Source organism: Phoenix dactylifera, unplaced genomic scaffold (assembly GCF_009389715.1).
Source record: "Phoenix dactylifera cultivar Barhee BC4 unplaced genomic scaffold, palm_55x_up_171113_PBpolish2nd_filt_p 000097F, whole genome shotgun sequence".
NCBI lineage: Eukaryota > Viridiplantae > Streptophyta > Magnoliopsida > Arecales > Arecaceae > Phoenix > Phoenix dactylifera.
The window spans coordinates 1,466,684-1,483,633 of NW_024067681.1; the positions used below are offsets into that span (position 1 = coordinate 1,466,684).

General features: G+C 38.6%; 1 protein-coding gene across 1 annotated transcript in view; it reads left to right on the forward strand.

Annotated features, from left to right (window-relative positions):
- LOC103710535 (callose synthase 3-like) overlaps positions 1–16,950 on the forward strand; it is a 115,872-nt gene that overhangs the window by 13,121 nt on the left and 85,801 nt on the right. The window contains 8 exon segments of the mRNA XM_039116517.1: positions 800–900; positions 12,782–12,906; positions 12,997–13,090; positions 13,304–13,414; positions 13,507–13,623; positions 13,768–13,860; positions 13,961–14,052; positions 14,250–14,376. Of these exon segments, the coding sequence (XP_038972445.1) occupies positions 800–900; positions 12,782–12,906; positions 12,997–13,090; positions 13,304–13,414; positions 13,507–13,623; positions 13,768–13,860; positions 13,961–14,052; positions 14,250–14,376 (860 nt within the window).

A 16,950-nucleotide genomic window follows, 5' to 3' on the forward strand; every position in this document is an offset into this window, starting at 1 on the left:
CCATTTTTTTGGCCATTGCTTAATATTGTATTAATTTTTCTCCATAATAGTTAAATATTGTTGTATTATTTACTAAGTCAGTGCGTCAAATATATAGCCTGTAAAATTGAGATTAAAGTCTTCAGCTATGGAAAGTTAAGTTAAATGGCCTGGATTCATTAACTCTTTGAGGCTATAGGTGCACCGGCAGATTCAATTAGTCTTGTATTGGTTCATGCATCCGCTCAAGGTCCGCCGTACCGGTACCGGTCGGCGTACCGGTGGCGGCCCGGACCGGTACGAAACCGGTCCCGTACCGGTCCGTACCGGTCCGTACCGGTGGCGTACCGGTCCGAACCGGTAGCGTACCGGTGGCGTACCGGTGGCGTACCGGTCCGAACCGGTAGCGTACCGGTGGCGTACCGGTCCGAACCGGTCCGAACCGGTAGCGTACCGGTGGCGTACCGGTCCGAACCGGTCCCGTACCGGTCCGAACCGGTCCCGTACCGGTCCGTACCGGTGGCGTACCGGTCCTTCAACAATAAATTACCGGTACCGGATTTTACGCTGATCCGGTACCGGTCCCAGGCCGGACCGGTACGTACCGGCTTGTACCGGCCGGTACGGACCGGTACGGCAGACCATGCATCCGCTTATTCTTTATTTTAAATTTTGGTTACTTCTATTGTGCTATGTTGTCATATATGTTGAATTTCTCGCCAATTTGTTATTGTTGGTAGATTAGTGTTATTCTCCATGGTGCTTTATGCAAATTTGTAATTCTTGTTCCTTACTGTGTTTATATATTCTTATGGGATAGGTCGATTCTATGCATTTGAAAAGGCACATAGATTGGATCCAACATCAAGTGGGCGTGGTGTTCGTCAATTTAAGACTGCACTTCTACAACGGCTAGAAAGGGTACTTTTTTAATCAATTCTTACTTAACTTAAGTCTAGATTATCGGCAATATTGTTAGGAGCAAGGTTCGTTGTTTCGGTGCATACCACCACGTATTGGGCATAGCATACCGTATTAGTATTGGACCAAGACTCGGTACGGGGGGCGTACCAAGTCTTGGTATGCTGAACTGATCTCTGTACCATACGTACCGATGCTATAGCATCATGGTACCGATATAAGGTTCGGTACCGAGACAACAAATGTTGATTATCTTTTTGTAGACATGTAAATTACAATAAATCTTGTTCTTTTCTAAATATATTAGTAAACTTTTTGGCAGATATAGTTTTGTATAATAATGATGATCCCTTTTGTGTGAATACAAAGTAATTGTCTTTTGCTAACAAACATAGTATGTATCAAATTTTCTTTCTTCTTTGCAATTAACTTTTCCACATAAGTTAAAATCTGCTAGCATTGTTGGAAGAAAGTTGATAAAGTGGAAAGCTACTTTCCGTATTTGTGCCTAACTACAAATGCTTTTTTTTTTCTTGTCACAGATAGCATCTTCTTTTGTTAATGTAATTCAGTCATGCACATGTAGTCCTTCTTGTTTACAAATTATGTTAAAAATATCTTTAAGAAGTATTTGTGTTCCAATTAATTACAATTGGAAGGAGTGACAAGGTTTGAAAACTTGATTTTGGTTTTGATATTATTAGTTTTGGTTCTACTTCTAGAAGCTTCAGTAGAGAAGTACAACCAAAGAAAGATTAGAAAAATCAAAAGATAGAAAATAGACTAAGCCAAGAATATATATTTGAGGTCACGTCGGAGTATGTTGTACTGTTTGGGTTCCTTCTGCATGCAACTTTGTTATTTGGAGTCAAAACTATCAGTGTGTATCTGTAAATATATATGTATATATATAGGATATTAAAGATACATGTTTCTTATCATTTAAACCATATCAGCTATCACTGATGACAATCTAACACATGGCAATACCTAAGATCAGATAGTAAAAATACCTAAGATCAGAGCTCAGATTTTTCAAATCTGCAACTCAATCAAGTTGACCGACTCCATAAGCCCCCTTTCTCCTCCATCTCAGGAGTCTCTTGAAATCTCCAGAATTTCTTTTTGATCTAGAAAGAAAAGGCTTTCTTTTTTCTTGATTTTATTAAAACAAACCAATTCCCTTGTTTTTCCAGAGATCATAATGTTTAAGTTTAATCTTAATAAAATGCTTTTTTCCATAGGCTAGTTTATCACTCTTAAATAACTTCCCTTGTTTTCTTGACTTAAAATGAACAAATGACTCTGATACCATTAAGGTTTTAAATCTGTGGGATGGGGTTGTCCTGGTTTTTATAGGAAACATGATGAATTGCCATCCCAACCTCTCCCAATACATGGGATGGGTGATATCCTAGGACACATCAATTGGGATGTTGGGATGATGGTGGGATGGGCTCATCTCGACACTCCGGATATATCCATCCTGGCAACCTGCAAGATGTCCGACATGGATTTGAAACCATGCTATTAAGTTATATATAATATTGGGAAAACAAAGAAGATAGCATCGAAAATGTTATGCATAATCATTCACTAAAATCAATATTGGTGGTTGGTTTCAATCAATTTTTTCTGAAGTTTGAGCAAAACTTGTTACTTTTAGCTGATAGTAGCTGAAGCTGCTAGAACTTTGGCAGTTTTACATCAATTTGGCTACCATTTTGCTTGGATCAAAATGTTTCTCTCGTATCAGTTGGCCACTAGCATAGTACGATATCGGTTCACTACCACACCGCCACACAGTATAGGGTGGCTTATCAGTCATCTGATTGATATACCATTATCTTTTTTTTTTTTAATTTTTAATTTTTCAATCGTTTTCTTTTCATTTATTATTTTGATGACTATGGTCATTTAATTTATAATTTTGATGTTGTTTTGATATCGTTTTTGGTCATAAAGTGGAAATAAAGTACAATTAAACTATTTATAAGTGAATTTACATACCGTATAACAAATGGAATCGATTTATTGTATGGTTTTTTTTTGCATGTAGACCCTCCTAAATATGTGAAATTGCACAAATATTCTTGCAAAGTTGCTATTTGCATGTATTGCCTACATAAAACACTTATTTTGCATTAATACCTTCTTTTTCTTTTTTTTGCATAGGTATCCATGCCATCTACTATCATTAAAAAATGAGCGGTTTAAAATTAAATGACTTAAATACCCTTAGTGGGTAGATGTGCAAAAAAGAACCGATCGGAGGTTTGAGCTGCTATGGCAAGCTTTTTTTCTTTTATAAGGGTATGCATATAAATAGCAACTTTGTAAGGGTATTCATACAATTTCGCATATTTAGGAGGATATACTCAAACAATCTATTTAAAAGAAAATCAAAACTCATTTGAGACTTGCTAAGTTTTTTATGACTTGATTGAATCGACAAGTCATAAAAAGAAAAATAGCCAAGTCACATTGTTAAATTTTCTTTGTTTAAGATCTTAACTCGGTTAAGTTAGAATATTGGATGACTATTTTGATAATGCTATTCTCCCATTTGATTTTGATGTAATTATCATTGTTGAGTTTATAACATCTATATATTATTCATTATTTTTAGAAGATCAAAGTTTATTAAATTTAGATTAATTATAGATGTTTCAATCTATAAAATACTTTTTAGTGATTTATATATTTTGAGTTATTATGCATTTGTTGAGGCAAGATTTCACAAAGACATCAGAATTTATTCCATAAGAATTGATGTCAACATAGGATCATGCAACATGATAATATTGATCTTATTTGGTCATCTTCCTCAATTAAGTGTGACTAAATTATGTTCACTATAATTTACTTCTACCATTTGAGCATGAGCCTCAAAGCTTGTTAGATTGATCATGTGACTTGTTTACTTTAATTTGAACTAGGAATACATGGGCCAAATCCACATCCATTTTCGAATTAAACAATTAATCTAACATGCTTTGGAGTGCATGCTCAAATTATATAAGTCAATTCTAGTGAAGATAATTTAGTCACTCTTAATTAAGGCACATGACAAAAAAAGATTAGGATTATCATGCTGCATAATCCCTTATGTTTAGGAGCGGGATCTGCCCAAGAACGACCTGCCTTTGTGAAATTCTTGCCTCAATAAATGAACAACTCACCATTTATAAATTACTAAAAGATATTTCACTAATTGAAATATCTATAATTAATTTAAATTCAATATGCTTTAATCTTCTAAAGATAATTAAATATATATAGATGTCATAGACTCAATAATAATAATTACATCAAAATCAAATGGAAGAATAGCATTATCAAAATGGTCATTTGATATTTTAACTTGATTGAGTTAAGATCTTAAACAAAGAAAAATTAACAATATGGCTTTGCCTCTCTTTTTTTTGACTTGTCGAGTCAACCAAGTCATGAAAAACTTGGCAAGTCTCAACTTAGATTTGATCATTTTTTAATAGATTTTTTGAGTGTGTACCTTTCAAAATTTATGACATTGTGTGAATATCCTCGCAATGCTGCTATTTGCATGTATACTCTTATTTTTTTTTTGTGCATCTACTAATTAGGGGTATTTCAGTCATTTCAGTTTTAAATGCTCATTTTTTTTAATGATGTTAGATGGCATGGGTATATATGCAAAAAAAGAAGAAAAGAAGGGTATTCATGCAAAACAAGTGTTTTACGAGGGTATACATATGAGTAGCAACTTTACGAGTGTATTTATGCAATTTCGCTTATTTAGGAGGGTATACACTCAAAGAATTCTTAATGTATTTAAAGTACAAAATGCGTACCGAGATCTAGAATTTTATGGAGTATCAATGTCTTTTGTAGACGTTGGGATCACGATCATAGTCCGAGCCTGAATTACTACTCTAAGATTTCAAGAGGATTGCCCTATATTCCTGCATCCTCCCATAATGTGCACATCTATTTGATATGGGGTTGGCATCTGAAGATTGCGATATTGAAATCCAACCTATAAGTTACCTAAGGCTGTGGAGGATAGTGCCTACTTGAATACGATACCTTAGATGAAGTATATTTATACGGGTCATAACCTGATTGTGTTGAATAAGATTTAGTGTACGACCTGGATCCGCATACATCTAGGGACCCTATTCTACATGTGAGATTATCTGTTGCAATAGTGTCATGTCCCGAACGACCTTGAGGGACCCGTCTTTGCGGGCATTACCAAGTCATGCACTGTGGTCCTTATCATATGTGGCATGAGTAAATTAGGGCTCACTAGTGAATCGAAGATACTAGGTCTGTAGGTCATACTATTGTTCCATGTCCCCTACTACCTCTCTAGCCACTAGATGCATTGTCGCTTGACCTGTCATCATTGTTGGTATCAAGGGATGATATAGGAGACCGGTTATTTGAGGGCCCATTGGCCTCCGAATCTAAGTAAACAAACTTCTCCTTGTCTCTCGCTAATGAAATTGCAGCTCTCTTTCCTTTCCCTTTCTTACTAACTCGAGGAACAATTTTCTTTCCTTTGACACTTCTCTCTGCCTAGCTTTGTTGGGTGGATTGAATATGCCCACTACCCTGAGTAGATCGGTTACTGTGATGGCCTCTTCTCAGCTTTTCTCCACTATTGAGGGATGATATAGGAGAATGTCTTGGACTTGGAGCTCTGCAACGATCGCCCTCCCACCCCTCGCCACGTTTGTGGCTGCTCGGATGGATGTGAACATGGTATGTGTTGTTTTGCCTACTATTCTGCATCTACCCTAGCCTCTCTTGCTACGAATTTAGCCAATCGAAGAGGCGATCTTGGCTCATCTAGCTTTGGCTGCTGCTGCTAGTCCTTAAGCCAACCAATTATCGAATCCTCCTCATCACATGCAAGGCACTATGATGAGGATCATTGTACTTTAACTTTACTTTCTTTTCATTGCATTTTAATATGAGGTGCAGAACATATATAATATTATTCATGTGCATTGACATGCAGTGATTTCTCTGTTTGCTGTGGATAAGGATGAAAGTAGATCAGTTTCACTCATACCCACTGGAGGAGACCGTTTGCTAGACAATCTAGATCACTAGCCTCCTAAGGTTTCGGAATGACTGTCTGGAGTGGAATCACCATATGACTGCAAATGTATTCAAGAGAATTGCATATTCGACACTACTGATTATAAAACATTAGAGGAGCAGTTACAGTTGGTGTCTGAAAATACCTAGATTCATATTTCCTTTGCTTGCCAGAGTTGGCTTGTCGTTAAAGTTGCGGGAGCCCTCTCTAAATATTTTTGTTTGTGAAAAAGACATTATATGATATCAAATTGACATTGTCAATTGTTTATATGAGCTGACAAAGTGATGATCCTGCACCTGGATGCTTATCAGAGATAGCATCCATGTGTGGCTATATGTAAGTCTAGTAATGGAATGGATTGTCCTGACAACATGCTTCACCCCATAAATCTTCCCGAGGTCCATCAACATGAGATTGAGATAGTGTGTAGCACATGGTGTCTAGAAAATGTGTGGCTGCCTGTCTATCGAAATCTTCTCAACGGTCATACTATAGCCCATTATCAGTGACCACCTGCATGACATTTAGCTCCCCTACCTGGTCTATAACCTCCACCAAACTGAGGATGTAGTGACTGTTGTGCACTTGATCCAAAACATCGACTAACTTGTGGAAAGAGATCTTTATGTCACAATAAATTAGGAAATTGATGATGCTTCGTTTGTTGGGATCCGTCCAATGATCACATATCAGAGTCAATTCGTGAATATACCACTTGCTCTAATAGGAGGCTATTTACTTCTCTGACTCATTATTTACTAGCTTACTATACATGTTTTTCTATCCAGGAGTATCTACATACTGATCTGCTCTTTGGATAATGGTGATAGTATATTGATTGTATGTGTTGTCTGTTGTATTTGCAGAGATGTGGCTAAAGTGGAACCAAGATATAATAGCTCTCTGTATCCTTTTCTTATCATTCACTTGCATGGTGTCAAATTTTTGTTGCTTGGAATCTCTGTTGGGAAAGGCATGTAGATATACATCATGAATAGCCTGTGCGGGTATCTCCTTGGACTTCTTCGTCTTTTTACTGCCCTTTTTGACTGAAGATGTCCTTCTATAGCCTAGATCTACCCTAGCAGATCCAGAACTAGAGCTTGACTCATATTATGAGAGCCCAAACTGAGTTGTATGCCTAGCAAGTTGCTCTCTTTGCCGCTGATCATTCAGGCTCTTCTAGATGGCAACCAAAAATCTATGCCTCATCATTCGGAATGGATGTTTCATAGGTTTTTAGATCCCTCAAAGGGTATGGTGGCTTTTCTTCTCGGTGTTTAACCCAAGGTCGGCGGAATCGTACCAAATCGGGCGGTTTCGGCCGATCCAAGCCGTACCGGTGGCTCACCGGTATGGTTTTGACAACGAAAACGAGATCCGTTGTCGGAGCAAGAGGAGAAGGAAAGAGAGAGCGAGCAGAGGGTCGGGAGGGCTGGCGGAGGCCATGGCTCGTGGTCTCCGTCGGCCCTCCATCGGTGTCCGCTTTCCTCCCTCTTTCCTTCTCTCTCTTTTCCTCTCTCCTATGGTACCGTGCCCTCACTCGTCGGTACAGGCTTGGCACGAGCTGTATTGGCTCGTGCCGTCGGAAAATCTGTTTGTTGCCCGGTATCGGTTCCTCCGACCTTGGTCTGACCTCTATCCTTTTCTTACCATAATTTTGTTTGGCCATCTTGAAATTAGTAAAGTGCCTTTTTATTACTGGTGGACTTTCTAAGGGTATTTCCAGTATTAGAAATTTGGGGTAACCACTAGCCACATGCTGCTTCAACCAAGGTCGAAGAAACTGGTACCAGACTTCGTATCGGTTCTTCGGTGGAATGGCTTGGTATGGGCCCGCATTTTGCCGCGCTGGGCCTGTACCGACACAGTGGAATAGATGGAGGAGAGGGAAAACAAGAGAGGAAAAGAGAGAGCGGGGGAGGGTGGAATGCCGGCGAAGGGCCGACGAAGCCCGACAGAGCCCGACGGAGGCCAGCGGTTCGAAATAGGGGTCGGCTGCTCAGGCCCCATTTGGGAGAGCTGTTGGCAGTAGTGCTTTTGGAAGTAGAGCTTTTATAAAAAGCTGTTTGCTGTTTGGTAACTACATTTCTAAAGTGCTGTGCCACTTTAATATGTGTTTGGTAAACAAACTGAGAAAGTACTTTTGGTACGACAAAATGACCATAAAAGAAATTGCATAGTATTATACAACAGAGTATAATAAAATATAATATGTATTAATACAAAAATACATGATATAGTATAATATTACTGAAATGTAATAAAATATTATTATAATATAGTAATATAATATTTGTATACTATAGCATAATAATTTAATATAATATTAAATTATTTAACGTAACATATCAATATATTATGATATAATGCAATAGAATATTATATTTATAGTATAGTACAATAATAAAGATATAAAATATTATAATTATTAGCGTAAATTAATATTTCATAATATAACAAATTTTCTAGCTAGGTGATAAAATTGGTTAAACAATTATTAAAGAAATATTTTGTGTAATTTTTATATTTTATCAGGATATTTTGGTAAAAAAAGAGCTTTTCGACCGGGCCTAAAAGTGCTTTTTTGAAAAGCTCCATTGAGCTTCTTCCAAAAAGCTGTTTTTAGCTTTCTGTAAAAGTTAAAATAGCTTTTCAAAATTTTTACCAAACATCCCTTTTTCATCTAAAAGTACTTTTGAAAAGCCAAAAAGTGCTTTTTAGTCCTCCAAAAGATCCCCCAAATGGGGCCTTAAGCGGCCTTTCTTCTCCGACGTCGGCCTCCTCACGGCCTCCGCCGGCGTCCTCTTCTTCTCCCTCTCCCTACCCCGTTCGCTCTCTTTCCTTCTTCTCCGGCTTCAGGAACGTGTCTCGTTTTCAAAGCCGAAACTGTACCGGTGAGCCACTGTACAGTTCGAAACGGGCGAAACCGCCCGGTTCGAGTTGGTTTAGCCAACATTGGCTTCAACCTTGTCACTCCTCCCTTGTACTCCGTGTCACAACTTGCACCTCTAATGGTGCCGGTTGAAAGCATGATCCCATGATCTCAACAAATTTCATGCTATGGTTCCATTCTTCCTAAATCTATTCTTTCAAGTTTAACAAATACATCATGCATTTTAATCAATTGAAATTAAGTAATTATTTCAAATTAGTAAAATTACATCATAGTAAAATACCAAATTAGTTTAGAAAATACTTCTACAGTATCTATGAATCAAGGTTAGTCGAATCGGTATCGGGACCTGTTCCAATAGGCTACCGATTCGGTATGGAGCGAACCAGGTGGTTTACTCAATTCAATAGATCAAGATTTAAGCCTTTTAAAGAGGTGGAGGCCCAAACCCGTTCCCCACCGGTTCAGTTCAGTATGGGATGAACCGGGCGGTTTGGCCCGCTTTGGCATACCTTGCCATAAATAATACATTTTTAAATAAATTTTATAGTTAATTGAATATTTTTAATTAATTTTTATATCATAAATTGATATTTAATTATAAAATATCTAGAAAATTAGTTTTAATTCAAATTAGTGTAGAACTCTATCAAGGATGCTACATATATTTCTATCTCAATTGATCATCATTTAATTAATTATTTAAAAAATTTTCACCTTAGAAAATACTTCTGAATTATCCATATATAATACTATTTTGTTCTATTTTTATATAATTTAGATATTTATGAATAATTTTTATTTAAAATATATTTTTTGAGTATAAAATATCCAAAAAATTAATTTTTTTTGGGATCAGTATAGCACCCTATCAGGGATGCTATGTATATTTTTCTTAGGCCATGGGTATGTACAGATAATCACATATTTTTAAATTTTATTTAAATTTGAATCTAGGCCTCTGCACGCATGATCACACGCAAATTTAAATATACTGCTACCAAATTTAGATAGAAAGTAGGATGCATACCTCAAACATGATAGTATTTTACAGAAATTTTTTGATCATTATTTTATTTATTATTATTTTTATTCCAAAAATGATAGCTTTAATCTAAAAATTTGTAATCTTAATGAAAAGTTATGATTTTGGCTGCTTGTGTACATCATTGATAGATATAACATATCATGAGATCATGCCAAAATAAAATCATGCCAAAATCAAAAATTTTGGCATAATCTTCTCTTATGCTAATTTTTAGCATGAAAAAAGAAAAGAGAAGATAGGAAAGAGTGGAAGGCCCTTTACCTATTCTAGGGTTGGATCTAAGCTGAAATCCGTGAAATCAACCCTTCGATGTTTTTTTGTTGGGGTTGAAAAAACATAGCAGAGGTAAGGTAGAGGACACATGGGAGGTCTTCTCTACCTCTCTCTTAGTCATTTAACGGGGTGAGGGGACCAAACCACCTTGAACTGAGCTAAACCGGGCGGTTCAGCTCGATTCGGGGTTGTACAGCTTGATATGAGCCTAAACTACCTAGTTCTGGCCCTATCCTGATTTGAAGAGGTCGGTTAGTATGCCAAGTTTTTAGCTTGAGGGTTGGTATCTCAACTTGGGCCATCTCGACCTGGGGAGGTCGATTAGCTCGCTAAGTCTTTGGCTCGGTAGTTGGTATCTCCACTTGGGTCGTCTCGATCTAGAGAGATCGGTTAGCTTGTCAAATCTTTGGCTCGAGAGCCGGTAATTCCAGTTGGGCCATCCTAAACTGGGGAGGTTGATTAGCTCGCCAAAATTTCGACTCGAGGGCCGGTATCTCCACTTGAGTTGTCTTAACCTAGGGAGGTTGGTTAGCTTGCCAACTCTTCGGCTCAAGGGTCAGTATCTACACTTAGGCCGTCCCGATTTGAAAAAGATCGGTTATCTCGCTAAGTCTTTGGCTCGTGGGTGAGTAAAATAGAGGTATAGGCCCTCGTGGAGGCTTCCTCGGAAACTTTGTAGCCGCGAAGGCTTGCAAATTGGGACTGTTGAATAACTCGTCCGACAAACGGTAGTATTTCCTCCGCGGGGTTATTAAATGGCTCGCCTAATCTGTTACGGTTGACAGTGTCTTCGACGGTGGTCGTAGTGGGGCACATCTGACTGGCAAGATCGTTGCCGAAGGCACTCGGATCTGGCAAAGAAAGAAAGTGGGATGTGCTCTCATTTCCTACAAGTTCGAAGGTTCAAGCCCTTTTTTTAGTGCTAATCTATTGATTCCCAAATCCTTCCCAACCAAGTTCTAATGATTTGGAGGCATGGAGGGTGCAGATCAACTTGCTCGGTTCACGGTGGTGGAAGACGGAGCGCCAACTGCAGTGGAGAGTTGCGGATCTGCACACAAAGAGAAGATAAAGGCACACTGGGGTGGCTCCAGTCGGACTTCCTCCGATGTTTAAGGCAGGTAGTGCTTTGGAATAGTAGCATGAAATAGCAAGAGAAAATATAACGAAAAGCATCAGAATATAGTGATCTCCCTGGATTGTTAGACTTTGAGTGCCTAGATTGGAGTACTCGGCCTAGAGTGCTTGGCATGTAAGTGTGGCCTAGGAGCTCGGCATACCTCTGGCCGGTGCATGCGCATCTCGATCTTTAGGTATTTGCATCACGTCTCCAAGGATGCGCGGAATGGGAGCTCGGCATGGCTCTTGTTGGCGGTCGCGCATCCCAATCTCCAATGGCTCGCATCCTAATATTTAAGGACGTGGGTCCTGTATGCACGGTGCTTCAATCTTGGTTGGCATAGAAGGGCAGCCTCCAAGGATATTCACCCCAGTCTCCAAAGACATGCATCCCGTCTGGAGAGAAGATAGCATGCGGGGACAGCCGTGGAAGAGGAGTCGGGCACAGAGTTAGCTATGAGAGCTTGAAAGCCCCTCCGTGGGAGCCTCTTGCCATGCGAGCTTGAAAGCCTCTCCTTAGGAGCCTCTAGTCGTTCCTCTCTCTCCTCCCCCTTTTGGAGTCTCTTGGCCTTATATAAAGGAGGGAGTGTTGATCCTTTATGATTTGGAGGCAAAAATCAAGAGATTGTTGTAACTTCCCTATCATGATTCAAATCTTCTGTAATCTCTTCATTGTTTGGACCCCACCAAGGATTCATATTTTTCAAATTTAAATCTTTTCAAAATGCTCACCATGTGTCGACCCGTGATGGGCATATTAGATTTAGACCACATCAAGTATTGTTGGTCAAAGTATTGAAGGTGATGGAAATGTGGATATTTGATGGTAAAGGATGCATGGTACGAATCTATCTTTTCATATTGTTCAGTGTTGACAAATTATGGGCACTAAAGTTATACTGCCTAAGAAATGCCATTTCTTACATTAATAATATGCCTCCTAATCTATCTGGTATTATCAATTTTGGAGAATCCCTGATGTTGTATTTTGGGTAATACTTGTGATTTCAGTTTTCTGTGTTGTATGGATGGCACGTTACTTGATTTGTATTGAGTGATTCACATGAATGATGTAATTTGTGTTTAAGCAAAAAAAAGATGGCAGATCGACCTTGTTTGATTTATGATAATCGAAGAAACAAAAGAGTGATCTTTACTGTATTGGCCAATATATCTCTCAATCTATCTGGTATTATTAATGTTGAACCACTGATGTCATTTACTGGGTAATACATGTGATTCCAGTTCAATGTTTTGTATAGTTGGCATATTACTTATTTCTATTGCATAATTTGTCCTGTCTTGATCATATATTTTTATTACAAAGCATATTGTGCTATTTTCTTGTTAAAGAATAGAAAATTTTATGTATCAAAATACTGGAGATATATAAGGACTTTAAACATCTGGGTGATTATGTTTATTTGTAACCATAATGTGATTTGTTTAGGAGAATGATCCCACACGAATGGGAAGGGTTAAAAAGAGTGATGCACGAGAAATGCAGAGCTTCTATCAACAGTACTACAAAAAATATATCCAAGCACTCCAAAATGCTGCTGATAAAGCTGATCGGTAAGCTCTATAACATTCATAGTGGGTGACTGCTTTGCTCTGGTATATATTTTTTTAGTTGCCACTTTATTCATTTTTTGTTTTATTCAGTGCCCGACTTACCAAAGCATACCAAACTGCTAATGTCTTATTTGAGGTTTTAAAAGCTGTCAATTTGACACAATCTGTTGAAGTTGATCATGAGGTAATCTCGTTGTTTTTCCATTCAAATAATTGGCTCTTTCTACATGCGGATAATTAATTGCTCAGTTTGTTTGTCTGATATCTTTTTGTTGACTTAATTACTTACTATATTAAATATGTTTCTTTTTATTTCCAAGTTTTGATCTGTTTCTTCAACACATTTGGCATTGGGGCATGGTTTAGTGGCTTTGCACTGACTTTTTTCTTAGTATAGATTTTGGAAGCTCACAATAAGGTTGAGGAAAAGGCAAAGTTTTGTGGTCCATACAATATTCTGCCACTTGATCCTGACAGTGCAAATCAGGCTATCATGCGATATCCTGAGGTTTTCTTTCCAACCTTTGAGCTGAATGAAATTCCTGGTTTGTGGAAATCCTCGTGAAAGGATTCTCTGACATTTTTTGCTGACTTCTGCAGATTCAAGCTGCTGTTAATGCTCTTCGCAACACAAGGGGCCTACCATGGCCTAAGGATCATAAGAGGAAGGTTGATGAAGACCTCCTTGACTGGCTACAAGCTATGTTTGGGTTTCAGGTAAATAAATTGACAAGAAATGATCACTCTTATGCTTTTGCATGCTGATTGTTTTTATATTCACTGTGGATGAAGTGTGCCCTTCTTGTATTGTTCCTCATTTAGTAAGTTTTTGGATACATTTTGCATTTTCTGGATTCGCAGAAGGATAATGTTGCTAATCAGAGGGAACATTTGATCTTGTTACTTGCAAATGTCCACATTCGTCAATTCCCAAAGCCTGACCAACAACCCAAGGTTTTATTTGTTTTTTATGTCATTTTCACTATAAGTTTAAATCATCGTCGTTCTTCATTTTCCCATGGTGATGAACGAACTTGTTGTATTGTGTGTAAAGTTGGATGAACGTGCATTAAATGATGTCATGAAGAAACTATTCAAGAACTACAGGAAGTGGTGCAAATACTTGGGTCGCAAGAGTAGTCTCTGGTGAGGATTATGGGGTTTTACTCACCATGATATTTGCCATGTTTTTTTTCCTTTTTATTTTTTTTGTCCATTTATCATTGTTTAGTTCTTAATACACATTCTTTCTTTGACCTTGTTTTCTTAAATGTGCTTTACAAATTGAAAATTTTGCATCATTTTTTCCTCATTTTTTGATAGTTTTTTCCCTTGAAATCCAGGTTGCCCACAATTCAGCAGGAAGTGCAACAGCGCAAGCTGCTATATATGGGCCTCTACCTGCTTATATGGGGAGAAGCTGCAAATTTGCGATTTATGCCTGAATGCCTTTGCTACATCTATCATCATGTATGTTGTCAAGCAATATAGATCTTACTACTTCATTTCCATACAGAGTCTCCCCATGTTCCTGATTAACACAAAATGATATTTGTCAGTCTATTGATTTTAGGATCATGATTGCTGTTATATATCTTCTATCTTGAATAATTTTAATTTACCTGCTGGTGTCAATTGCTTCTGTACTTCAGTTAATGTATGGCACTTATTTGCTTTTCTTATATTAGCATAAAATTGGAGAATCACAAATATCAAGTGTAGCCACAGTTATCCACAGTATCTTCATGAAGTAACAGATCAGATGGACTCTTTATTGTACTTCCATGTTTTTGACTATGAAAAATATCTGTTTTAGTCTTGTACAGTATAAGGTGTAGCAGATTCATTTTACACCAATATGAAATGATATTGCATTATATGTTCACAACTAGTTTCATAGTGCAGGAAGTCAAGCACAGATTCAAAGGTTTTTTGCTGAATAAAATCCAGAAAGGAGGGAGAAATTATATCTTGTTATTTTCCCCTCATTGATTGCAGTATCTTTCTAAAAGAATCCACACATGGTTATATGATTGCATTTAGGCTCTCTGTTTTCTCAATAAAGAACAGAATGGATTTTTCCTGTGGTATTTTTTGCTTCATTAGGTTTTCTAATGATTATTTCTGTCTAATTTGGAGCTACAACTTGCATATTTTTATTTTCTTTGAGTTCGATTCTGGGGCTTCTGGCCTATCCTTCAAGTGAGTTTTGAAAAATCAACTCTTGTTGTTTCTCCTTGGATGTGCTATTAGGATCGAGACTCCTACTCATAGAATTACTGGCATCAAATAAATTCAGAATTAACTTGTCCCATATGGCCTATACATGAGCTGGTGAATTTAGAAGACAATATTAGGTTTGAAATGAAATTTCAGACATTTGTACTCTTGTCAACATTGGCTGTGTGATATGTGCTGTGACATGCTATGCTATGATAACACATGCAGAGCCATGCTGAAAACCAAAAAATAAATAAAGGAAAGGACTTAAAAACCATCTTTAGGTATGAAGTTAGAAAAATGACTTAAATGTCATGCCAATTTAGTGCCTGGTGTTCTTCCTGTTCTAATGAGACTAGTATGATTTGGCACTTAAAACCATGCTTGGTAGCGATGTAGGCCGGAAATATGCTTGCCTCAATATTCATGCTAGGGGCAAAGGAGCAGCACAAATGCATCATGGGCAACATCAAGGAGCCTTAAATTAAGGGATTAAGCATGAACATGTAGTGGCACTTGACTCCGGTGCTCAAAGAGCTCAAACTTTTGCATTTGTTAGGATGTGTTGTCAGTACCAAGTACCAACAATTGTGAAGATTCAGCTAAAATAGCTTAGGAAGAATTTCAGGATGGGACTACTTCTAACCAGTTCAGCATGGAGTAAGCTTTCCATCAGAATTTGAATTGTATCAATCAGAGGTTAGTTGAGAGTTACAGAAATTGTATCTGTGCGGTTCGAGTTTGTTATCCGATGGCAAAAAACCCATTGGATGGTTCTGGATGGCGAAAATTTTCCATCAGCAAGTTATCAGAGTCCTGGTCAATTTGAGAGTCATTAGACCATGGTTTGTTGGACCAACCCAAGCCGCCTGGTTTGGGGTGTACCGAGCCATACCGGGAGTGGACTGACACAGTTCGAGACACCAGCAAGGGAGGGGGAGAGGGAGAAGGAAAGAGAAAAAGAGAGAGAGGGAGGAAGACAGAGGGAGAGGGAGGGAGGGAGAGGTCTTTTGAGCTCCCTCTCCTTTGGCACTCCATAATAGGGGCGAAGCCTCTATTTTGCAATGGAATAGGGGCTTCATCCCTTTTTTTTTGAATTTTTTTTGCTGACTTCCCTTAATTTTTTTTTTTAAAATAAAGTGGATGGAGATCCTGTTCCATTTCGAAAAAGGGGCTCTGCCTATGTTATGCAGCGTTGGAGGAGAGGGGGCTTGAAAGCCGAAGCCCTCTCTCTTAGCCTCCCTCTCCCTCTCTCTCCCTCCTTTCCTCCTCTCTGTCTCCTTCCCTCCGCCCTCTCTCTTTTCTTCTCTTCTATTACGTTGCCTCCGGAGGAGAGGGGGCTCGAAAGCCGTCTCCCCCTCCCTCTCTCGGCCTCTCTCTCCCCCCTCCTCCCTCTCCCTCTCCCTCCCTTCCACCCTCTCCCTCTCCTTCCCTCCCTCTTTGTTCCTCTCTTTCTTTCTCCCTCTCTTTTTCCCTCTTCAGCTCCTCTTTGTTAGTACGCTAAGAGTCGGCACAGCATGGAACTGTACCATACCATACCCTTTGACAACTGGTACATCTTCCGGTATCGTTTCACTAATCTTGCATTGGACAATAGTTAGGTTTTGGGTCTGAAGTGGGCCTGGGCCGGCTTCGCATCAGGTCACGGGCTAGGCCTAAGGCAGTTTGGTTTGGGCCTAAAGATAGTGTTCGGAGAAAACTTGGGGCCAGGCTCAGTTTGTTGCTTGGCTAGGTTCGAGCTTGGCAGAAGCTCGAGCCTAGATCATACTCGAAGGTCGAGTCTAGAATTATGCCTGAAGCCACCATGAAACCAAGCCCAAACCT